At 39.5% G+C, this 27072-nt stretch overlaps 1 protein-coding gene across 1 annotated transcript in view; it reads left to right on the forward strand.

The window, feature by feature from the left end:
- The window catches only part of Su(var)3-9 (Suppressor of variegation 3-9), a 206754-nt gene that overhangs the window by 115344 nt on the left and 64338 nt on the right, over nt 1-27072 (forward strand). Inside the window, exon 8 of the mRNA XM_070083085.1 lies at nt 17759-17893. Within this exon, the coding sequence (XP_069939186.1) occupies nt 17759-17893 (135 nt within the window). The remainder of the gene's footprint in view (nt 1-17758; nt 17894-27072) is intronic.

Consider the following 27072-nt stretch of genomic DNA (forward strand, 5'->3'; position numbering starts at 1 on the left):
TTCTACCTTTACACACATTCCCAAACTCATCCACTAACCTTTGCAATTTTTCTTTAGAATCTCCCATAAGCACAGTATCATCAGCAAAAAGTAACTGTGTCAATTCCCATTTTGAATTTGATTCCCCATAATTTAATCCCACCCCTCTCCCAAACACCCTAGCATTTACTTCCTTTACAACCCCATCTATAAATATATTAAACAACCATGGTGATATTACACATCCCTGTCTAAGACCTACTTTTACTGGGAAGTAGTCTCCCTCTCTTCTACACACCCTAACCTGAGCCTCACTATCCTCATAAAAACTCTTTACAGCATTTAATAACTTACCACCTATTCCATATACTTGCAACATCTGCCACATTGCTCCTCTATCCACTCTATCATATGCCTTTTCTAAATCCATAAATGCAATAAAAACTTCCCTATCTTTATCTAAATATTGTTCACATATATGCTTCAATGTAAACACCTGATCTACACATCCCCTACCCACTCTGAAACCTCCTTGCTCATCCGCAATCCTACATTCTGTCTTACCTCTAATTCTTTCAATTATAACCCTACCGTACACTTTTCCTGGTATACTCAGTAAGCTTATTCCTCTATAATTTTTACAGTCTCTTTTGTCCCCTTTCCCTTTATATAAAGGGACTATACATGCTTTCTGCCAATCCCTAGGTACCTTCCCCTCTTTCATACATTTATTAAACAAAAGTACCAACCACTCCAACACTATATCCCCCCCTGCTTTTAACATTTCTGTCATGATCCCATCAGTTCCAGCTGCTTTACCCCCTTTCATTTTACGTAATGCCTCACGTACCTCCCCCACACTTACATTCTGCTCCTCTTCACTCCTAAAAGATGGTATACCTCCCTGACCAATGCGTGAAATTACTGCCTCTGTTTCTTCCTTAACATTTAAAAGTTCCTCAAAATATTCTCGCCATCTACCCAATACCTCCATCTCCCCATCTACTAACTCCCCTACTCTGTTTTTAACTGACAAATCCATATTTTCCCTAGGCTTTCTTAACTTGTTTAACTCACTCCAAAATTTTTTCTTATTTTCATTAAAATTTCTTGACAGTGCCTCTCCCACTCTATCATCTGCTCTCCTTTTGCACTCTCTCACCACTCTCTTTACCTTTCTTTTACTCTCCATATACTCTGCTCTTCTTATAACACTTCTGTTTTGTAAAAACCTCTCATAAGCTACCTTTTTCTCTTTTATCACACCCTTTACTTCATCATTCCACCAATCACTCCTCTTTCCTCCTGCCCCCACCCTCCTATAACCACAAACTTCTGCCCCACATTCTAATACTGCATTTTTAAAACTATTCCAACCCTCTTCAACCCCCCCACTACTCATCTTTGCACTAGCCCACCTTTCTGCCAATAGTCGCTTATATCTCACCCGAACTTCCTTCTCCCTTAGTTTATACACTTTCACCTCCCTCTTACTTGTTGTTGCCACCTTCCTCTTTTCCCATCTACCTCTTACTCTAACTGTAGCTACAACTAAATAATGATCCGATATATCAGTTGCCCCTCTATAAACATGTACATCCTGGAGCCTACCCATCAACCTTTTATCCACCAATACATAATCTAATAAACTACTTTCATTACGTGCTACATCATACCTTGTATATTTATTTATCCTCTTTTTCATAAAATATGTATTACTTATTACCAAATTTCTTTCTACACATAGCTCAATTAAAGGCTCCCCATTTACATTTACCCCTGGCACCCCAAATTTACCTACTACTCCTTCCATAACATTTTTACCCACTTTAGCATTGAAATATATATATATATATATATATATATATATATATATATATATATATATATATATATATATATATATATATATATAACCATTTATTATTTTTAATATACAGTCCACAAATTTATATATTTACCAACATTCCTGGTGTATGTATATTTCATTTAATAATAGGTCCAGAGCAACTTGTGGATATGACAGTGGTGGGTATCGAAGGGGGACATTTTTTGCGACCTAGGTGTCCCAAATTCCTACTTGTCTAACTGATAAATAATAATTATCTTTGTTCATTTACTGTTATGTATATAATGATACATTCAGCTAAATGCAATTTTTCACATTTAATATACCCGTTGGTCCTTCTTGAACTGGAGGCAATTAGTGAAGTCATTAATTAGTTAATTACTTAATAATTATATGTGAAATGACAGGAGGAGGTGGATGTTAAGTTCACAAATTTACTTAATGTGTAGTGGATTATAATAATTACAATATTAATTTTGATAAGCTAAGCTTGTCTGGCTAAGTTTATATTAATTTGTATAATACTAATTTGATAAGACAATTCTGGCCAAGATTTATATCAGTGTATGTGTAATTGATAAGACAAGTGTGGATAAAGATTATATTGTGTATAATATTAATTTTACTATGCCAAATTCTGGCAAGGATTTATATTTGTATAATATTAATTTGATAAGCCAATTTTGGCCAAGATTTATATCAGTGGATGTGTAATTGATAAGCCATGTGTAGCTAATTATTAATGTGTATATTAATTTTGCTATGCCAAATTCTGGCAAGGATTTATTAATTTGTATAATATTAATTTTGATGAGCCAAGTTTGTATTAATGTACATTTAAAATTTATATTATACATGTAATTGCTAAGCTCAAGTAGCTAGGATTTATTCAAAGGTACCTCTTCAAGGGGGGCTCCTTGGCATGGTGAAGAGGCTCTTGGTCTGAGGAATTAGACCTGTCGGTCTACTTCCTCAGACCGAACCTAATTACCCCCCAGTCCCCCGTTCCCTATCCCATCCTCCCCATCCTCCCCTTTTTCCTTTCCTCCTCCTCCTCCCCACCCCTCCCTTTTGCCCTTCCTTTTTGGCCTTTGGTTTTTTTTTTTGTTTTTTTTTCCACAGGCACGCTAGTTCCTATGTAGGGGAAAGGGTACCGGGGTCCATCCCATTCCATTGAGGTTCTTGGCGGTGGCGTAGTTTGCCGTGGAATCTGGATTGCCTGGGGATGTCCTGATCCCTCTCCGGTGTCCCGGAGGGTGGCTTTGGGTGTGTCTCGGGCGACGGGTGTATCTCTGGAAGCCACCTTTCGCATTCCGGGGGTGGTGGCCGAAGGAGGTATGCTTTGTGGTGGATTTCCAGCCGCCCTCTCTTTTGTCCACCGAGGTAGCTCGGCAGATGTGAGGTTGCTATCCCGGATTGCTGGTTTACTGGCATGATGGGTAGGGTATGGCACGGGTTCCATGCTACATCTGCGCTACTTGCGGTGCTGAGGTCCTCTTGGGTGCGGAGGGAGATTTCTGGCCCTTTCATTCCTCCTAGGAACTATCCCTCCCCGGTCCCCCCCTTTTTTTTATTCTTTTTTTTATTTTTATTTTCTTTTCTTCTTTCTTTTTTTTTTCCTTAAAAACAAAAAGAAAGAAGTAACCTAACCATGGCAGCCCTAGTCCATGAACCTGCTACCCCCGGGCCCCTTCTTGATACTGCACCCCGTTCTGACCCCGCCTCATCTTTGGACCACTCTTCGGACACTCCTCATGCCTCTGTACCTCTTGCCGGTGCTGTTTACTCACCCGCTTCAGGTACTGAGGCCTCGACTGACTCCTTCGATTTATCTGACCTTCGCTCTCCTCTGACTATGCTTCCGGCCTCTCCCTCTACGGTGCGGCAATTTTCGAATCGCCGACCCGTTCCACGTCGGACCAACTCTGGTCCCACGCCTAAACGCCAACGACAATTACCTGCTGATGATACTTCTCCACCTTCTCGTTCTTCACAGAAAAGATCGACACGTCCTTCACTACCTTTCTACGCTCAGTTTCAGACTGCACAATGGACTAAATTCTTCACTTTGCGACCGACTTCCTCTACTGCCTATCTTTCTGACCACAGTATTGGCAAGGCACTCCTACGCCATGTTGGTAAAGATATTTCTTTTCATGCTCTTAAGAGTGGTACGCGCATCGTCACCGTACAGAATGCTACCCAGGCTCATGAGCTTTCTTGTCTATCCCATATCGATACTGTTCCTGTAACTATTGAAAAGCATCATTCCCTCAATTCTTGTAGTGGTACCGTCATTCTGCCCCATACCATAGTTCAACAAAATTTCCAGACATGTGGCACTGACATTCATGAACAGCTGGAACTCCAAGATCTTCCAATCCTCAAGGTAGACACTTACGTTCTTCCTGCCCGCGGGCGGAGACGATACCCTAGCAATGTGGCTCGTTTAACTTTTGACAGCCGTGAACTTCCATCCTCAGTTTATGTAGCAGGACATCGGTTACAAGTTCGAAAGGTGATCCCTACACCGCAACAGTGTAGAAATTGCTGGCGATTTGGCCATCCAGCGAAATATTGCAGATCTATCGCCGAATGCCCAGTCTGGTGCCGATGACCATTCTAATACGTCTTGCAATCGACCTCCCTCTTGCCTTAATTGTCATGAGGCTCACCCTTCATACTCTCGCCATTGTCAAGTCTACTTAAACGAGCGGGAAATCCGTTACCTCAAAGAGGCAGAAGGTCTCCCTTATGCCATGGCAGTTTCTCATCTCCGCCTCCAAGGGAGACTACCTCGTGTTTCTTATTCCCGTGTTTCAAAACGTCCCCCCACTTCTGGTATCCCATCTTCTGCACCCACCTCTGTGGTTACCTCTCCCATAGTCACTTCTGTAGCTAATTCTTTTGCTGTCCTTGGCTCAGACGTCCCTACTTCAACGTCTCAGTCTGATCTCGCTTCTTCGTGTTCTCTCTCACAAGCCTCAGTAGCGACGAGATCTCGTATGACACCTCCTCCCAATCGTCCCTCTACTTCTCAAAAGTCAAAAAAAGGTCCGTTAACACCTCCTACCCATCTTCCACCTCCTCATTTTCCCTTCCCTGTCTCTGTACCTGGTTCTCCCCCTCTCACTGGCTCTGTTACAAGTGTAGAGGTTCACCCTCCTCCTCGTACTGTACCTTCCTCCCCTGTTCCCTCCCAAGTTTCTTCCTCTTCTGCTACCTCCCAGGTTTCTGCCACTTCTGTCCCCTTCCACGCTTCTCCAGTTCCCTCCACCCTTTCGCACCCCCCTACCTTGGTACAGTTCATTACAGTTCCAATCTTTACTCATCCTCCCCCTACCATTTCCAATATTGTCTCCCATACGACATCTCTGAATTCTGAAACACTTGAAGCAATCTCTGAATATATTGCAGAGACCAAACCATCAATGGACACTGATCCACCCTCCACTCCTTCTCTCTCCTCTACTCCATCTCCGCAACTCCTTTCTTCACAGCGCACCATTCCTTCGCTGCTTGAACGTTTTCCACTGCCTCCGCATGTGGACTTTTCTAACCCCTCTAGTCCGTAGGAACCCTTACCTGCGGATTTCAGGTATCTTTATCATTGCCAATCATGGCCTATTTACAGTGGAATACATGCGGCCTCAGGGGTAATCGGGGTGAGCTTCAGATGTTACTCTCCCAGTTTTCCCCTGTTGGTGTTTGCTTACAGGAACCAAAATTACACTCTGCTGTTATCTCTCCCATCTCAGGCTATAATTTATTGTATTCTTCAGATCCTTTTCCTGATGGGACCTTTAATGAAAGTGCCCTTCTACGCACTGATATTCCGTACCATCAGCTATTTGTTCGTACTTCGCTGCATTACACAGCAGCCCGTATCCACTTGCATAGGTGGTATACGCTCTGTTCTTTATATCTCTCTCCTTCTCGGGCATTATCTATTCCAGATATTGCCTTTCTTGTTTCGTCATTACCACCACCGATTCTGTTACTTGGTGATTTTAATGCCCACCATTTCCTCTGGGGGGGGGGTCTCACTGTGATTCCCGTGGCATTCAGTTAGAGGCTTTTCTTGCCACCCACCCCCTCCATGTTTTAAATACAGGCACTCACACTTGTTTTGATCCTCGGACTCACACACACTCTTGCATCGATCTCTCAGTCTGCTCTTCCTCCGCCGCATTAGACTTCACTTGGTCTGTTCTTCCGGACTTACATGACAGCGATCATTTCCCAATCATTCTTACTTCCCCTTCATATTCACCACCTCTTCGCATCTCACGCTGGCAATTTGATCAGGCAAATTGGAACCTTTACTCACACCTAACTGTTTTTAGAGAGGTTCCTTGTTCGTCCTCCATCAATGAGCTTTTACACCTCTTCTCGTCCTCTGTTTTAACCACAGCTTCTCATTCTATACCCCAAACTTCGGGCAGGCATTCTCAGAAATGCATGCCTTGGTGGTCTCCTGCTTGTGCTCGTGCAGTACGTTTGAAACGTGCTGCATGGGGCAGGTACCGGTACAATAGAACCACAGAGAGACTTCTTGATTTTAAGCAGAAGCGTGCGATCGCTCGCTGTGTCATCCGTGACGCTAAACGCACTTGCTGGCGAGATTATGTCTCCACCATCACCTCTGCTTCCTCTATTAGTGCAGTCTGGAAAAAAGTACAAAAACTGAGTGGTAAATATTCTCCTGACCCAGCTCCTGTTCTGCGGGTTGCCGGTGTTGATATAGCAAACCCACTAGATGTTGCCAATGAAATTGGCAATCATCTGGTCCGTATTTCTCAGGGACTCCATCTATGTCCCTCATTTCTTTCCTCAAAGTCTGCCAGAGAGTTAGCACCCTTGGACTTTTCTTCTCTCAGAGAAGAACAATATAATGTGCCTTTTACACTTCAAGAACTGGAGGCAACACTCTCAGCTTGCCGATCATCGGCAGCTGGGCCCGACAACATTCATATTCGTATGCTACAACATTTACATCAGTCAGCCCTTGCAGTCCTATTACGCCTTTACAATCTTATTTGGTCACAAGGAGTTCTTCCACAGCTGTGAAAATCCGCCATTGTTCTCCCTTTCCGCAAACCAGGCACTACGGGACATGAAACCTCCCACTATCGTCCCATTGCTCTTACCAGTGCAGTTTGCAAAGTGATGGAACGCCTAGTAAATAGACGTTTAGTGTGGTATTTAGAGACACACAACAGTCTCTCCACTCGTCAATATGGCTTTCGTAAGGGACGTTCTACCATAGACCCCTTACTATGCTTGGATACGTATGTTCGTAATGCCTTTGCGAATAACCACTCAGTTATTGCCATATTTTTTGACCTTGAGAAGGCATATGACACAACTTGGAGGTATAATATTTTAGCCCAAGCCCAATCCTTAGGCCTTCAAGGCAATCTACCATCCTTCCTTAAGAACTTTTTAACTGCCAGGCATTTCCGTGTTCAGGTTAATAATGTGCTCTCCCCGGACTTTATCCAAGCCAAAGGTGTCCCCTAGAGATGTGTTCTGAGCACAAGACTTTTTCTCCTTGCTATTAATGATTTGGCTTCTAGTCTTCCATCAAATATTTGGTCATCACTCTGTTGATGACTTCGCTATTGCCTGTTCGGGCGCTGACTGTCACCTTATTACAGTTTCTCTCCAGCATGCAGTCGACCGACCTGTTTCCAATTGGGCCACCACACGTGGGTTTAAATTTTCCAGCACTGAAACCCACCAAATTACTTTCACTAGACGCTCTGTCATCTTCGATCATCCTTTGTACCTCTATGGCTCCCGTATCCCTGAACGTGATACAGTCAAGTTTCTGGGCCTCCTCTTTGATTGTAGGTTATCCTGGAAACCTCACATTACCTCTCTGAAGGCAACTTGTCACAGCCGGCTGAACCTTCTTAAAACCCTTGCTCATCTTTCATGGGGAGCTGATCGTCAAACCCTCCTTCGCCTACATTCCACCCTTATCTTATCGAAACTTGATGATGGTGACCAGATCTATTCAGCGGCATCTCCTGCTACTCTCTCTAGCCTTAACCCCATTCATCACCAAGGATTACGTTTATGCCTTGGTGCTTTTTGCTCTTCCCCTGTCGAGAGCCTCTATGCAGAAGCGAACGTTCCATCCTTATCCAATCGCCATGATGCCCATTGCCTTTGCTACTATGTATGCTCTCATGATCTCCGCAATCCTTCCATTTATAGAATGGTCACTGATATTAGTAGACATTCTTTATTTGTTCGCCGCCCTTGTTTACTCCGTCCCTTCTCTCTTCGCCTTCATTCGCTCTTGTCTTCTCTTCAATTACCACCTTTCTATGTACATGTAGCATCTCACTTTTCCCTACCCCCCTGGGAAGTTCCAGCTGTTCAAGTCTGTTCTTTCTCTCTCCCTTGCTCGAAAGCCCAACTGTCTACGGTCACTTCCCGCTCTCTTTTTCTTGACCACTTTCACTCTCATTCTCATGCCATTGCTGTGTACACAGATGGCTCTAAGTCTTCTGACAGCGTAGGATTCGCAGCAGTGTTTCCGGACAGCGTCGTACAAGGGCATTTACTATCTTCGGCTAGTATTTTTACTGCTGAATTGTATGCTATCCTTACAGCACTTATCCGTATTGCATCTATGCCTGTGTCATCATTTGTGGTTGTCTCAGACTCCCTTAGTGCTTTAAAGGCTATACAGAAATTTGATACACTTCACCCCTTAGTCCTCCGTATCCAACTTTGGCTACGCCGCATCTTTACCAAGCATAAAGATGTTGTTTTTTGTTGGGTCCCTGGTCATGTTGACGTACAGGGCAATGAACAGGCAGACACTGCTGCGCGGTCAGCAGTACATGACCTACCAGTTTCATGTAGAGGTATTCCATTTACGGACTATTTTGCTGCAATATCTTCCCAACTTCACACCCATTGGCAACAACGTTGGTCTACTATGCTCGGCAACAAACTTCAATCTATTAAACCGAGTATAGGTTACTGGCCGTCTTCTTATCACCAGTGTCGAGGTTGGGAGACTACTCTCTCCCGTCTTCGCATTGGCCGTACTCGTCTTACTCATGGATATCTCATGGAGAGGCGCCCTGCTCCTCTCTGTGAGAATTGCCAAGTTCCATTATCAGTCAGCCACATTCTGTTGGACTGCCCACTTTATCAACGAGCACGCAGAATTTACCTCCGTCGTCGTCTTCGCTCTGCTGCTCTCTCTCTACCTTCCGTTCTCGCTGATGGACCCACCTTTCATCCAGACTCTCACATTGACTTTTTGACAACAACCGACTTACTTCACAAATTCTGATACCTTCAAAGCCCTTTCTACTTCAATCTCTTGCTACCCTCTACCCCCGTACTATCCCCTGCCCCGCTGTTTTCTGTAACCTGCTGATCATCCCTTCTGCCATCCAATACCCTCGCTTCCTTCCCTACCCTGCAGCGCTGTATAGCCCTTGTGGCTTAGCACTTCTTTTTGATTATAATAATAATAATAATATTCAAAGGTAAGTTGTAATCAGTGTTATTAATAAAGTTGAATTTAATACATTGCATCATGGCTGAAAATGAGGAAATTAATATAGAAGACAAACATATGGAATATAGAGCAAAGAAAGCATCATGCAAGCTAGAAATAGTCATGTAACCAAGGCATATAATAAATGTTTGGAATTAATGAATCAAGAAACTGTGAATACTGATGATTTAAAATTGTATTTAGATGCTTTAGGTAATAGATATAATTCATACAAATTATATTACAACAAATATGAAGGAGATTTATTAGTAAACTGTGTAGATGAGACTGAAATAGATCTCATGAGTAATCAGTATTATGAATTAGAGGAAAAGATTCTTTCTTGTAAAAGTCAGGCCTTGAATAAATTAAAATGTGTAAACCAGGCAGTTGGTCAGTCTGCTCTAACAAATAATATGTCTTTGCCAAAACTCCCAGAATTGTGTTTGCCTGTGTTTAATCCTGGTGAAAATTGCGAGGAATTTTGGTCAATTTTTAAAGCAGCTGTGCATGACAGGAGTGACCTAGCCTGTGTAACTAAATTATTTTACCTCAAAGGACAGGTAAGAGGAGATGCTCACATACTCATACAAGCCTTTCCCAATGTAGATGATTCTTACAAGGAAGCAGTTGACTTGTTGAAGGTCAATTATGGTAATATAGAACAAAGTAGGTTGGATCTAGTGAATATCTTTGTTAATTTAAAATCTCCAGATCACACTTACAAAGGTTTACAGCAGTTTAAAGTTGAACTGGAGAGCACTCTCAAAGCTTTAAGTAATAAATATAATCTGAAGGAATCAGACTGGTTATTGAGTGCCATGGTACAGAATAAATTAAATTGTAAAACACTTGAATGGCTCTCCAACAAATATCACAAGGATTATTTTGGTCTGGAGGAAATAAGACTAGGTCTACAAGAATTAATTGTTCAGTTGCAGACCAGCCAACTAACTCATTTTAAAGATGCAACACATGATAACTCTGAGGTATCTGCCAAGTTTCACAAAGGGAAAAATTATCCTAATGTTAAATAACAAAAAGGCACAATACCGTGACTGGAACGATACACAAATAACCCGCACATAAAAGAGAGAAGCTTACGACGACGTTTCGGTCCGACTTGGACCATTGACAAAGTCACACTCACAGTCACAGTGTGACTTTGTCAATGGTCCAAGTCGGACCGAAACGTCGTCGTAAGCTTCTCTCTTTTATGTGCGGGTTATTTGTGTATCCTAATGTTAATAATCAAAATTCATTTCCTAAAAGGAGTTACATAGGGGCATATCAAGGAGCAGGAATCGGAAATAATGATTCTCCACAAGGTAAGAAGAATAAGTACCCTCCTAAGAGTAGCCCAGTTAATAAGAAACCAGTCAAAGAAAGGAGAGATTGTCTCTTCTGTAAGAGTACTCATTTTTCTAAGAATTGCAATGCATACAATTCATGGAATGATAAATTTGAAAGATTGGAGGAACTTGACAGATGTATCAGGTGTTTGGGTAATCACAATGTAATGGATTGTTATGCCAAATTAACCATTAAACGGTCCAAACGTATATATACGTTCACGCGCGTAGCGCCCCAAACGTATATATACGTTTTCTTTGTCATCATTCAACATTGCCACAATAAGCCTGAGTCACCTAGACATGAGAGAATGGGTGTGTGCACTCACTGTGTTCCATATTGAAATAATTGGGGATGCCTGGGTACCATATGCTCTTTTTTCCTTTTAACCCTTTCAGGGTCCGTCCCGTAGATCTACGGCTTTACGTTCAGGGTCCAAACCGTAGATCTACGTCATGAGCTCAGCTCACTCTGATAAACTGTGAGTGGTACATTTGGGCCTAGATATGAGAGAATACATCTATGTGGTATTGTGCACCACATAAAACAGATCCTGCAGCACACTGTATAATGAGAGAAAAAAAACTGAAATCATGATTTTTCAATTAAAACAGCGAATTTGCAGTGTTTTTTCGTATGTTTTTTATAGTTGTATTTGCGATTTCTTAGTCTCATTTGATAGAATGGAAGACATATTACAGAAATAGAGATGATTTTGATTGGTTTTAGCACTGGAAATGGCTTGAAACTGAGCTCAAAGTAGCGGAAATGTTAAATTTTTGCCGATATTCAAGAGTAAACAAACAACCTCACACATCTAATACACACCAGCTGGTGGGTCTGATATACATTCACAAATATGGTGATGATATTTATACACTTATTACAGTATTGCATAACAGTAAATCTTCTATTTTTTTGGTGTGAATAAAAATTCATTATGTGAATAAAAAATCAAAATGGAATTTATTTGTAAAGCCTCAAAATGTAACTAATGAACAGAGGAAACGTTAATTTAGTTCCAGGAATACCTACATTGTTTATTCTGGATCCCATTTTGAAATCGGAATATTTTGAACTTTGTGTTAAATTGGTCAAATTAACAATTTCCGATCACTTTATTTTGTAGTTGAAACAGTTGACTTGGCGATTTCTTGTGCTCAATCGATAGAATAGAAGTAATACTAGTGAAATAGCTAAGAATTTGGTTGACTGGAATAATGTAATTGGCCTAAACTGGGAGTCAAAGTCGGCAAAATCGCAGATTCGTAAATATCGCTGACACATCAAAATTCGCGAGAGCATAATTTCGTCAATTTTCCATCAAATTTCTTACTTTTTGTTTTATTACCTTCACAAAAAGATTCTCTACCATTTCATAAGAAAAAATAACTTTTTTTTTTTTTTTTGAAAATTCTTGGACACTTGGGCACCACTTCAGATTTGGGCCTTGGACCCTGAAGGGGTTAAAAGAAAAGATTTCTTTTTTTCCTCAAAAAATTTGGGGTGCTACGCGAATGAACGTATATATACGTTTGGACCGTTCAAGGGTTAAACTTCTGTTATCAATGTCACAAAGGAAGATGCCATATAGTCATGTGTAAGGGTCTATATGATAATGTTGATAATAATGATAATGTTGACAATCCTGACACAACAGTAGCTAATGTAAAAATTGCTGTTAATGTTAATAATGATGGTTTTGCTGAAGTAGCCTTACCTGTGTTACAGGTAAAAATTTATGATAAAAGGCATAAATCAAAAAATGTAACTGCATTATTAGACCATTGATCCCAGCGTACTTTCATAAAACGTAAATATCTTGATGGTATGAAAGTACAGATGGGAGATCCCACAACTTTAAAATTATCTGGTTTTCTCTCGGATAAAAGGGCTCAATTGTATGACACTGTTTATGTAAGTGTCAGGCTGGGCAATGAGAAAAAACATGTTAATGCAGTAATTGTAGATAGACTTCCAGATAAAATATCTACAGTAGGGCTTAGTAAAGCTACAGAAAGACTTTCACATAATGTAAATTTAGCACCTTCTGGTGTAAGTGATGATTCTGTAGGCCCAATAAATATTTTGATAGGTAGTGACTATTATGCCTCCTTTGTAAAGGGTATGGTAAAGAAATGTGGTGTCACCCTTTTGAAGACTGCAGGAGGCCATGTAATGTATGGTAGGATTCCTCGTAATAATAATTCATGACTAGAGGAAACTACAAATACTATAACTGTGTGTCTTACTCATGAAATCGTACCCCAGTATAATTCTTCCATAGAGGATGGTGTTGAGCCAGTGCATAAATTGTGGGAATTAGACAGCACTGGAATAAATGTAAATGAAGAAAGTCCAGATGATTCTTTTACTCAGAAGCAGTACCTGAAAGATGTAAAATTTGAATCTGGACAATACTGGGCATATGGGCAGACTTCCGTGGAGACTGAACCATCCAATTAATTAATAAATTGTGGGAATTAGACAGCACTGGAATAAATGTAAATGAAGAAAGTCCAGATGATTCTTTTACTCAGAAGCAGTACCTGAAAGATGTAAAATTTGAATCTGGACAATACTGGGTATGACTTCCGTGGAGACTGAACCATCCAGAATTGCCCACTAATTACAGAATGGCATATGGGCAGTTAAAGGCTCAGCTCCACGAACTGAGTAAGACACCAGAATTGTTAACTACCTATAATGATATAATTGCTGAACAATTAATTAATTAAATTTATAGAAGAGGTACCTCCTGAGCAAGCCAAAATTTATGGTCACTATTTGCCACATCACGGAGTGAAGAAGGATTCTAAGACCACTCCTCTGAGAATTGTGTTTAATTGTAGTGCCAGGAGTAACAAAAATGTACCTAGTTTAAATGACTGTTTGATGACAGGTCCGTCATTGACGGAAAAATTGGGAGGTATCTTGTTAAATTTCAGAGTGAAGCATTATGCCTTTACAGCTGACATAAGTAAAGCTTTCCTAAGAGTGGGTTTACAAGAGTCTGACTGGGATTGTACCCGCTTCGCTGCTTCTTATGGCCTGAGAATCCTATTGACCCACTTAGCCCTCTGAAAACCTTTCGCTTTAGGAGTGTATTATTTGGTGCTACATCCAGTCCGTTCCTACTTCAAGCGACAATAAATGCACACCTTAAACGTATGTAAAGTCCATTGAGTAAGGTAATGAGCAAACAATTTTGTGGACAATTTCCTGGGTGTAACGTCAACTGAAGAGGAACTGTTAATGACTTATGGAGAGGCTAATAAAATAATGCAAAGTGCCAATATGCCTCTTGAGGGAATGGAATAGTAATTCGTCCAAATTAAAGGACAAAATAAGTAAAGATTACCCTGGAGATGAAGTGCCAAAATGTAGTAATGTATTGGGATTAACTTGAGATACTAAGAGATATTTGTTAATGTTAAAACCTAATAATTACAGTATGCCCAATAAATTAACTAAGAGAGTCTTGCTTGCTGAAGTTTCCAAATGTTTTTGATCCACTAGGTTTAGTGTCACCCCTTACTATAAGAGGGAAATTATTAATTCAGGAAGCATGGAAACTTAAATGTGCTTGGGATGAAATTCTACCTGAGGAATTCATTAACAGGTGGGATGAATTAATTGGTGATTATGAGAAAATTCCAATGTTGGAGTTCCCACGCCAGGTGGCCAATCCAGACGGAAAAATTATACTCATTTTTTGTGATGCTTCAAAATTGGCATATGGAGCAGTTGCTTACCTTCAATGTAATAGTGTTATTTCTCTTATGTCTAAGGCTAAAGTGTCTCCAATTAAATCACGTACCTTGCCTCAGTTGGAATTAACAGCCATTTATGTAGGTGTCAAATTAGCTAATTATATAAGAAATAAGTTGCACGAGATAAATATTAGCGACACTGTAGTTTGGTCTGATAATGAGGTATCCTTACAATGGATTCGTAATGGAAACTGTAAAATTGTGTACGTACAAAACAGAGTCGCTGAAATTAATCAGATGCAAGAGAAGTATAATAGTTTGGGTCAGCATATGTTAGCATTTAATCATATACCTGGTGAGGAGAATCCAGCTGATTTCTTGTCTCGAGGTTTACCTTATGCTAAATTTGTAAATGCTGTATCATGGTTTAAAGGACCGAGCTGGTTGGTAAATAAAGCTAATTGGCCTGTGCAAAAGGCGTATATTGTTCCTGTTGAAATTACTGTGACCACCGCTCCAATAGTTTGTCCTCCCTTAGCCATTGATATAAATAGGTATTCTTTACCCAAACTAATCAATGTAACTAAGTTGGTGTTTAAATTTCTAAACAAGATGAATATATCATATAAGTTTTCACATCCTCTTGAATATTGGATAAAGAGGGTACAGGAGGAAATCTATGGAAATGAGATTAAATTGATGATGGAAAGTAAAATTGTGAAAGGTTCCATAATAGAGAAATTGGGGCTGTATTTAGAGAACAATGTAATTAGGTGCAGAGGTAGATTACAAAATGCTGAATTGGATGATTATGCTAAACACCCTATCTTACTGCCCAAAACTCATCATCTAACAAATTTAATTGTTCTAAATGCCCATAAAAATGTAATGCATGGTGGGGTGCAAGATACCTTAAATTGTATTAGGGAAACTTTCTGGATTCCACAAGGACGGCAAAGTGTAAAAAGGGTGATTAAATCTTGTGTAATATGTCGCCGTGTAGATGCCAGATCCTATATGTACCCAGGTCCTCCACCATTGCCAAAGGAGCGTGTACAATTAGTGAAACCATTTGATGTAACAGGTGTAGACTATAGTGGTCCAATAACTTTGACAGGTACGTCAAATGGTGTTCCACTGAAAGTGTATGTTTGTTTGTTCACCTGTACTGCTACTAGGGCAGTTCATTTAGAAGTGGCACAGGACTTGTCTGCAGAACAGTTTATACAGCCGTTTCGAAAATTTGCAGCTAGGAGATCCTGTCCGAGGTTGATGATTTCGGATAATGCCACAAATTTTGTAGCAGGTGCTCAACACTTGATAGAATTAAATAATAGTAACGATGTTCAATCTCTGTTAACCCAGCGAGGGTGTACCTGGAAATTTATTACTCCTAGAGCCCCTTGGCAGGGGGGGCTGTACGAAAGTCTGATAGGCACAGTGAAGAGGTGTCTCCGCAAAGTACTACACCGGAAGAGAATTAATTTGGAAGAATTCCGTGCAGTGTTAGTGGAGGCAGAAAATCATATAAATAATAGGCCTCTCTCGTACATGAGTGATACACCTGATGCAGATGTATTAACACCTTCTCACCTAATATGTGGAAGGAAATTGGAAGCTGCCCGTCTATAGAGATAATCCGGAAGAAAGTGATGAAGATTACAATGATGTGGCAGTGTTGTGTAATAAATTTAAAATGTTAAATAAAGTAATTGATCATTGGTCTAATGTGTTGGTGAATGGGGAAGAATTTTTCGTGCTCTAAAGGTTAAAATTGTGCTGACACCTCTCAAATAGGAGGCAAAATTGGTGGATATGCATTCCTGCATAACTTGAGATATCAGGCGACTGGACAAGACCTCTCCAGGAACCTCAGATAAGCTTCTTAAACTACGTGAACACTTTTATGGTGCGACAGAGGCAGTAAATCGACAGACCATTCAACCAGGTGACATTGTGTTAATTGACACTGAACAACATCGAACATTGTGGCCTCTGGGCAAAGTACATGTATTGACATTGTACCCAGATGCACAAGGTGTTGTCAGGAATGTCAAAGTGTTGTGTCGTGGCCAGGAAAGTTTACGCACAATTAATAAATTGATTCCCTTGGAATTAGGTGTTCAATCAAACGTAAATGAAAATCTGAGGGAAAGTGACACTAGTGATATGGAAGATAACGCTGACCAAGTGATGCCAGAAGATGAAATCGTAGTAAGACCTACTAGGAGAACAGCCACTCAAGCCAGAACCGGCTGGAATCGTCTCCTAAAGGAAGGAGTAATTTGAGTCGTTTAGCAACGAACTCCGCCCAGCCGCAGTGTGGAAAATACTGTATATATTTTCCGGAAATACGGTAATTTATAGGTAAATAGATGCCCTATATTGTATTTTTAAAAGAAGTATGTTATCGAAAAAAAGAAGAGACACTCGCCATCTTGGTTTTGAATTTGTATTAGAAACGTTGGTGAATGGGGAAGAATTTTTCGTGCTCTAAAGGTTAAAATTGTGCTGACACCTCTCAAATAGGAGGCAAAATTGGTGGATATGCATTCCTGCATAACTTGAGATATCAGGCGACTGGACAAGACCTCTCCAGGAACCTCAGATAAGCTCTCTAGATTTGTGTGTAATTCTGGCCAGCATTATTTTCATAGATTTAGTTAGTGAGGTTTTCTGAGTATGATACACATTAATCTCCAGTCAAATTGGTGAGTGATATTAAGATATATTTTCCTTCTGTTATGTAATTGTGTATATATAAAACCATTTATTATTTTTAATATACAGTCCACAAATTTGTATATTTACCAACATTCCTGGTGTATGTATATTTCATTTAATAATAGGCCCAGAGCAACTTGTGGATATGACAGTGGTAGGTATCGAAGGGGGACATTTTTTGCGACCTAGGTGTCCCAAATTCCTACTTGTCTAACTGATAAATAATAATTATCTTTGTTCATTTACTGTTATGTAAATACTGATACATTCAGCTAAATGCAATTTTCCACAATATGTAAGATCTAATATTCAGTTGATTTTAACTTAGTTTCTTACTAGTACAATAATAAATTTTAATGTAAAGTATTAGATATATTTAAGGCAGGAGTTGTTACTAATGTGCCATATAATTTTGAGATCTGAATATCAATACGACATAATACATACCATTTGGCATCTACTCTATTGTGGCTTATTTGATTTTTTTTTTTTTTATGGCACTGGCTATTTCCCCAGGAAGGGCAACTCAAAAAGTTAAATGGTTACTATCATTAATTTTATTTTGTTACTTGCAAAATACTTATGAATGTTAACACCTTGTCTTAACAGGCTGGTGAGGGAGTAACAATACCATCAGACCCAGTTGTTGGATGTGAGTGCACTGACTGCTTCACTGACCACAAGTCATGTTGTCCAAACCAGATGAACTCATGGTTTGCTTATAATAAACTTGGCAGACTCAAGGTAATTAATTCATAAGCTCATCGTTTATTTGTATTTCTGATAGTAGTATCTGGATAGGACTAAGGTTGTCTTTGTAACAGACATGGGCTATGAGTATAAGCTGTATCCTTCACTTTGGTATGTCTTATCCAAAAATGAACAAAGAAAAAATCTGAATAACTAGGAAAATATAATACTGTATGGCAAACCCCCTCATAACACAGAATAGTCCTGAAAAATCAGCACCCTATGAAAATTAGCTTTATGTGAGGTATTGAACATGGAGGAAAATGTTTAAGCTTCAGATGCCTCCAAATTTGCCAAACAAAATATTCTAGTTGGTTAAAATTACTAGTTTATTTTACATTTTATTAATTGTTACTTGAAAGTCAAAAGTGTGGGGAAAGTTAACATGGACCTGTTGAGCCTAGTTGGTTGTACTGAGGATTATCATCTGCCACTCATTGAATGTCAATAACTTGAAAATAAAAGTCACCTTTTCTTCCCAAATTGTACCAAACATCTAAGATACTCACTACACTTATTCCAAATAAACATATACCAAAGATAAATGCACTTGATAAAGCTAAAGCATAGAGAAAAAATAGTACAAAAATGTAGGAGGCAGTATTAGCTGGGCCCTTCTTGCATGATATATGCACAAGGAAACAATGTTGTGTATAGCGGAGGAGAGTAATTAGTTGGCTGCAATACATGTTTTGGTCAAACCGAAGCCAGTCACCATGGAAATATCAAGCCTCTACCTCTGAAATTACTTCTGCTTTATTGATAGTATAACAGGAGCTGCAGCTTGCAGAAGACTTGTCCATATATCTTCCATCATGTCAGTACCTAAATAAACAACTTGCCTTATCTAACAAGATGTGGGTGTGGAAATCTCTATAATATGCAGTGTGTTTGGGGAGTCCGCTGGTGTCATGTCAGCCTTTGTAAAGATGCATACTTTACCTCAAGAAATACTCATTCAGTTTTTATTATCAGTCACCACAGTATTCATTATTTATAGCAGTTTGGAGTGACTAAGCCGTCATATCTGGGCACCTCTGCAAAGACAGTGATTATGTATGAGTGATGGTGAAAGTGTTGACTGATAATGAAAGTTTTTTTTCTTTCTTTTTGGATTTTTCTTTCTTTTGGGTCACCCTGCCTTGGTGGGAAACAGCCGACGTGATAAAAAAAAAGTGTAGCTAGAGTAAATAAATTACTGTTGAAACCATGGGAATGTGTAATTACAGTGTAAACAGTGCTTGCACTCTGAAGGAGGGGTGGGGATGCTGCAATCATAGGGTAACCTGATTGTGATGTGTCATACTTCTGGAAAGACAGTAATTGAATGAATGTTGGTGGGTGTATTTTCTTCTTTGGGTCACCCTACCTTGGCGAGAGATGACCATTGAGTTGAAAAAAAAATATGATGTTCAATACTTGGTTACTAATATTCATAAATTATATATATTTTGAAAGACAGTTAAAATGCAGTCTAGCAGACATAACTTGCTCTCGCTTATCAAAAATAGTGAGAGGTTGGGACTAGGGAACATTGGCTTATGGCCCAGCAAGAAGATTGAGAAAATCTAGTAAAGAGATACCTAAATTTCACACGTTACTTCATTTTCTTAGATTTATGACACATGCTGTCAAGTTTTTTAGCGCTTTATAAAATTTTGGATGTACAGTAGACTGTACATTAACCCTTTCAGGGTCCGTCCCGTAGATCTACGGCTTTACGTTCAGGGTCCAAACTGTAGATCTACGCCATGAGCTCAGCTCACTCTGATAAACTGTGAGTGGTACATTTGGGCCTAGATATGAGAGAATACATCTATGTGGTATGTGTGCACCACATAAAACAGATCCTGCAGCACACTGTGTATAATGAGAGAAAAAAATGAAATCATGATTTTTCGATTAAAACAGCAACTTTGCAGTGTTTTTTCGTATGTTTTTTATAGTTGTATTTGCGATTTCTTGGTCTCATTTGATAGAATGGAAGACATATTACAGAAATAGAGATGATTTTGATTGGTTTTAGCACTGGAAATGGCTTGAAACTGAGCTCAAAGTAGCAGAAATGTTAAATTTTTGCCGATATTCAAGAGTAAACAAACGACCTCACACATCTAATACACGTCGGTTGGTGGGTCTAATATACATTCACAAATATGGTGATGATATTTATACAATTATTACAGTATTGCATAACAGTAAATCTTCTATTTTTTGGTGTGAATAAAAATTTATTATGTGAATAAAAAATCAAAATGGAATTTATTTGTAAAGCCTCAAAACATAACTAATGAACAGAGGAAATGTTAGTTTAGTTCCAGGAATACCTACATTGTTCATTCTGGACCCTATTTTGAAATTGGAATATTTTGAACTTTGTGTTAAATTGGGCAAATTAACAATTTCCGATCACTTTATTTTGTAGTTGAAACAGTTGACTTGGCGATTTCTTGTGCTCAATCGATAGAATAGAAGTAATACTAGTGAAATAGCTAAGAATTTGGTTGATTGGAATAATGTAATTGGCCTAAAATGGGAGTCAAAGTCGGCAAAATCGCCGATTCGTAAATATCGCTGACACATCAAAATTCGCGAGAGCATAATTTCGTCAGTTTTCCACCAAATTTCGTACTTTTTGTTTTATTACCTTCACAAAAAGATTCTCTACGATTTCATAAGAAAAAATAACAAATTTTTTTTTTTAAATTCTTGGACACTGGTGCGTGACTACAGATTTGGGCCTTGGACCCTGAAAGGGTTAATACAGTAATTACATTTCTGAAAACTTAGCGCAAGGTGAAATCGTATAAAAGCAAACTGAAGAACTTGTGGGTAAAATAGGGTTACGTTCTTTGGACCCCCAAAAATGGCAAACAAACTTTTTTAGGTCGCCAAGTTGTAGAAAAATAAAAATGATAATGTAGTTGTGGTTCATTGTCATGATGTATTATGTCTAATGCATTGCTTAAGGCTACAAATGTTACAGAAATAATATTTCTTACCTTACATTGTGGTTGTTAGTATATGTCAGTGATTCTGAACAGAGTGGAGAGGGATGCTATGGCTTTCTGGGCTGAGGTGGAAGGTTGTGCATTGTTTGCTGAGGTAGATGGTTGAGGCTTTTGCTCCGAGGACAGTGGTTGTACTAGTCAGAAATTCTGCACAGTATGTGTGCAAAAACATGACAGGCTATCAGCTGTCACTTACATATTTTTTTTTTCAACACATTAGCTATCTCCCACCAAGGCAGGGTGACTCAAAAAAGGAAAGAAACACTTTCACCATCATTCATACATAGTCACTGTCTTTGCTGAGGTACTTAAATACAACAGTTTAGATGTCACCCCAAACAGCCAATATCCTGAACCCCGCTTTTAACCCTTAAACGGTCCAAACATATATACGTTCACTCGCATAGCACCCCAGATTTTTTGAGAAAAAAAAATAGCTTCTTTTTTAATAGGAAAAAAGAGCATATGGTACCCAGGCATGCTCAATTATTTTAATATGGTGCACATTGATTGCGCACACCCATTCTCTCATGTCTAGGTGACTCAGGCTTATCGTGGCAATGTTGAATGAATGACAAAGAAAACGTATATATACGTTTGGGGCACTACGTGAGAGAATGTATATGTACGTTTGGACTGTTTAGGGGTTAAAGCACAGGCATTGTACTTCCCACCTCCAGGACTCGAGTCTGGCTAGCTGGTTTCCCTGAATCCCTTCACAAAATACTACCCTGCTCACACTCCAACAGCTCATCAGGTCTTAAAAATCATTCGTCTCCATTCACCCCTATCTAACACGCTCACACATGCCTGCTGCATGTTCAAGCCCCTTGCACACAAAACCTCTTTTACCCCTCCCTCCATCCTTTCCTAGGATGACCTATACCCCTCCTCCCCTCCAATACAGATTTATACACCCTCCAAGTTGTCCTATTTTGCTCCATCCTCTTTAAATGGCCAAACCACCTCAACAGCCCCTCTTCAGCCCTCTGAATAATACTTCTAATTTCACCACATGGTAACTTCTGCACATAATCTACTTTACGTTTCGCCATACGATGGCTTCTGCAGGTACTCAGTTCCTCAAGGCTAAGGGATTGATTAAATCAAATTCCTCTGTTTCCACCTTTTTCTGCATTGGACTGATGAAGCCACTGTGTGGCTAAACGTTTCCAGAACAAAGATACCCAATTGTTGCCAAAGCATGTCACTTATCAACGTGTTAGTTTTGTAAATTATTTATTCACATCTTGTTAGACACAGCAACATCTTAGGATGTTGAGGGAGGAATTTCTTCAAAACTTTACTAATCTATAAACATGACCTACTTCCACTAGTGCCTTTGTTCACTGGTTACTCCACCTACCACTGCTCCACCTTATCTCTCATCAGTATATAAGCCCCATCTCTGCGAATAAGCTGCACTTTTGTCAAGATTGATGGACTGAAAATATTGACTCAAGGCTGAGGGACTGATTACATCAAACTCCTCTGTTTCCACCTTTTTCTGCATTGAAGTGAAGAAGCCACCATGTGGCGAAACGTTTCCAGAATAAAGATACCCAAGTGTTGCTAAAGTGTCTCATTTATCAGTGTGTTGTTATTGTTGATTGAGGGTTGTGACGGCCCCAGGGCTGTTGTACCTCTCAGTGCTGTGAAATTAACTACCAAAATGCTTTTGCAAATACTTTTTTTTTTTAACACATCAGCTGTTTCCCACCGAGGCAGGGTGACCCAAAAAGAAAAAACTCCAAAAAGAAGGAAAAATACCTTCACCATCATTCAGTATTTTCACTATCACTCATACATAATCACTGTCTTTGCAGAGGCACTCAGATATGACAGTTTAGAAGTCCCTCCAAGCTGTCAATATCCCATTTCCAGGACTCAAGTCCGGCTGACCGGTTTCCCTGAATCCCTTCACAAAATATTACCCTGCTCAAACTCCAACAGCTCATCAGGTCCCAAAAACCATTTGTCTCCATTCACTATAACATGCTCACACATGCTTGCTGGAAGTCCAAGCCCCTCGCTCACAAAATGTCCTATACCCCTTCCCACCAACCTTTCTGAGGACAACCCCATCCTTGCCTTCCTTCCCCTACAGATTTATACACTAAGTCATTCTACTTTGTTCCCTTCTTTCTAAACGACCATACCACCTCAACAACCCCTCTTCAGCCCTCTGACTAATACTTTTAGTAACTCCACACCTCCAAATTTCCACATTGAATTCTCTGCATAAACTATATATTACATATTAATAAATTTATTGCAAAGGAATACAGCCTCTCCTCACTTTACAATGGAGTTCCATTCCTAAGACCATGTCGTTAAACGAATTTGTTGCTAATTGAGGAGCATACTGTAATGGTAGTGGGTTTGTCAACCATCTTTGATATTGTTTTAATGTCATTCCATCCTTTGCACAATTTATAACATTTCTGGTATATTTTTAAATGTTTATACAGTAGTGTACTGTATATTGAAATAAACAGAATAGAGGAAATCAGCTCTACTGTACATTATTTAGGTATAAATACTGGTCAGAGAGTCCGAGGTATCTGTAAACATGTATGTATGTTGCTAAGTGAGGAGAGGCTGTATAATAAAATTAGGTAAGGATGGAGGGAGGAAAAAGAATGTTTTGTGTGCAAGGGGCTTGGCCCATGCAGCAGGCATGTGTGAGCGTGTTAGATAGGAGTGAATAGCCGAATGGTTTTTGGGACCTGATGAGCTGCTGGGGTGTGAGCAGGGTAATATTTTGTGAAAGGATTCAGGGAAACCTGTTAGCTGAACTTGAGTCCTGGAGGTGGGAAGTACAATGCCTGCTCTTTAAAGGAGGGGTTCAGGATATTGGCTGTTTGGAGTGAAATCTAAACTTGTATCTGAGCACCTCTGCAAAGACAGTGATTGTGAAAGTGTTGAATGATGGACAAAGTGTTTTTCTTTTTTGGGAAACCCTGCCTCGGTGAGAGATGGCCGACACATTGAAAAAAATTTATCATTCCCCTTGTATTTTCAGTAATAAAAATGTAAGTATAAGGAAGGGTGGGTGGGTGGGATGTTCACAGGCTGTTAGCTCTTAACCCCAACGACTACAACAAACTGTCACGCACGTACTAAAACAAACAACATACAAGTGTACCAACTAAACTGATGCACAGCTATGTATGAAGTAAGTACAGTGGACCCCCGCCTTACGAATGCATTGCATTAAGTTAAATCCGCCATACGAAGCATTTGAACGCAAAAATTTTGCCTCGCCTCACAATAAAAAACTCGCCTTACGTGATTCGTCCAGGACGCGTCCCACGTGTGGCCTCAGTGCCAGTGTTTACAAGCCAGCCAGTGCGGTTGCATCTCCGCATACATTCGGTACATTTCACATTATACCAGTATTTTTAGTGCTTGTAACTGCAAAATAAGTCACCATGGACCCCAAGAAAGCTTCTAGTGCCATCCCTTTGGTAAAAAGGGCGAGAATTAGTATGGAATTGAAAAAAGAGATTAAGGATATGTGTGCAAAGTGGGTTGAACTGCAAACCTTTACGGAAGAAAATCACCCTGACACAGCTACTGCAAGCCGTGTTGGCAACCTGTACAATGACAATGTTATGACCCATTTTAGGAAAGTCTTAAAGGAACAGGAGGTACAGAACTCTATGGACAGATTTGTTGTGCGACAGAGGTCCAGTGACTCAAGCTGGTCCTAGTCCCCTTCTCAACAATAACTTCTACACACTCCCCTCCTCCCATCCCATCAGTCATCACCATACATCAGTGTCATATATTCTATTCTTAGTAGAATAGTAATTGTGCATGTCTTCTTCAGTTTGTGTGTATTAAAATTAATATTTCATGTGGTAAAAAAAAAAAAAATTCATACTTTGGGGTGTCAGGTACGGATTAACATGATTTCCATTATTTCTTATGGGGAAAATTAATTCGGCTAACGGTAATTTCGGCTTACGATGAGCTCTCAGGAACATATTAATATCGTAAGGCGGGGGTCCACTGTACTGAGTACACATTACATCCAGGTTCCTTTCATCTTTTAACCTCTATTATGCAAAGGAATATAAGCAAAGGGTATATAAACACTGGAAAGGTCCTTCACATGTACAGGTGCAGTTCATGCCTGCCTTCTTAATTTGTATATAAACATTGTCTCCAGCAAGCTCACATTTGAACCCATTAAGTTTATTTAGGCACAGGTACACATAAGTACAATTATCATATATAATATAAATGACCTAGGATAACCAAATAAAGTCAGTAATTTATTGGTATGAAAACACTCCATGTATTAACTGGAGCACGTAGTGCATAACGATAAAAAAAAAACTCCGACCGTTTTTTTTTAATTAAAATGCCGACTTTGTGGTCTATTTTCGTATAGTATTTATGGTTGTATTCTCGTTTTCTTGGTCTCATTTGATAGAATGGAAAACATATTACAGAAATAGAGGTGATTTTGATTGATTTTATTATAAAAAGAACCTAGAAATGGAGCTCAAAGTAGGGGAAATGTTTGATTTTTGCCAATGTTCAAAAGTAAACAAATGATGCCATTGTCCAATAAATGTCCAACTAGCCATTCTAATATGCAGTCATGAATGGGTTGATGTTATTTATACAGTTATTACAGCATTGCAGTAGTCTGCATAATAGTAAGTCTAATATTTTTTGTTTGAATAAAAATTCAAAATAGAAAGCAAGAGTAATATCAGAAGGGCCTGGAGACGTGACTGATGAACAAAGAAAACTAGAGCCAGGAATGTCTGCATTGTTCCTGGACCTTATTTTGAAATTGTCATATTTTTTAGTTTTCGTGAAATTGGCCAAATTGGACCACATTATTAGGTAGTTGAAATCAGTAAATGGGCCTCAATCGATAGAAAAAATGAAGTTTAGAAATAGCTATGAGTTTGGGCGACCAATGGAATTAGCCGAAAATAGGGCTCCGAAATCGCCGATTTGTAAATATCGTCGAGGTCGCTAACTTCGCGAGAGCATAATTCCGTCAGTTTTCCATCAAATTTCGTTTTTTTGGTGTCATTACAATCGGGAAAAGATTATCATTTCATAAGAAAAAAATAATTTTTTTTTTTTTAAGTTTTGCGACACCAGGAGACACCTCAGGATTGGGGGTTGCGACAGTCAAAGGGTTAACTGGTATGCACGAATCTACTAGTTTAATCAGACACAGATCTGACAGTCGTATGGGACCAATGAGAGGTGGGATGAGAGAGGCAGGGCAGGAAGCTAGGCCTCCCCCACAAAGACAGTGGACTGACCTACAGTTAGGCTGCCCATGAGCCCACTAGAGGGAGGGGAAAAATCACATGGTCCAGCTTGTGGCACTCCAAATTTTTCCCCCAAAAGTAACACCATGTTAGTCAAATTTTTGCAGTGTTAGTGGATAATATGTCGCAATTATGCAGTAGCATAATGGAGAAAACACGTTAAAGGAACGCGTGTTTATCGATGGCCTGCTGTACTTCTTCAACCATTACAAATAGGCAGATAGATTTTCAGATTCCTAACACACACACAATACAAAAAGTAGTAATAAACAGAGCAAAATTCAGCATCAGCAAGGTAGCAGACATAGATAAAAACACCCATCATAGTTTTGTATCATCATTTGCAGATGACACTGAAATAAGCTTGAAAGTCACTTCGGTAGATTATGCTGAAAAACTACAAGAAGATATAAGCAATGTTTTCCAGTGGGCAGTGGAGAACAACATGACGTTCGGTGGTAATAAGTTCCAGCTGCTTAGGTAGGGAAGGAATAAATAACTCAAAAGGAACAGTGTATACAAAACTCAAGAGGATCGTCAAATAGAATGAAAGGAACACATTTTTAAAGATCTGGAAAAAACTGTGCCAGCTGACCTTTCTTTCAAAGCACGTAATAAAACAAAGTTCACGACAGCCAGAAATCCTTCTGAGAACCTTCAGAACAAGGAAAATAATGCCAATTGTAGCACTTTTCAAATCGCTAGTGCTTCCTTGTTTGGAATATTGCTCAGCATTGACAGCCTCATTCAGGGCAGGGAAAAAATCAGAGATGGAACAAATACAGAGATTGTTTATGGCCCTCATAGAACCAATACAGCATTTAAATTACTGGAAACACCTTGGTCTTAAGTA

Source organism: Cherax quadricarinatus, chromosome 8 (assembly GCF_038502225.1).
Source record: "Cherax quadricarinatus isolate ZL_2023a chromosome 8, ASM3850222v1, whole genome shotgun sequence".
Lineage (NCBI taxonomy): Eukaryota > Metazoa > Arthropoda > Malacostraca > Decapoda > Parastacidae > Cherax > Cherax quadricarinatus.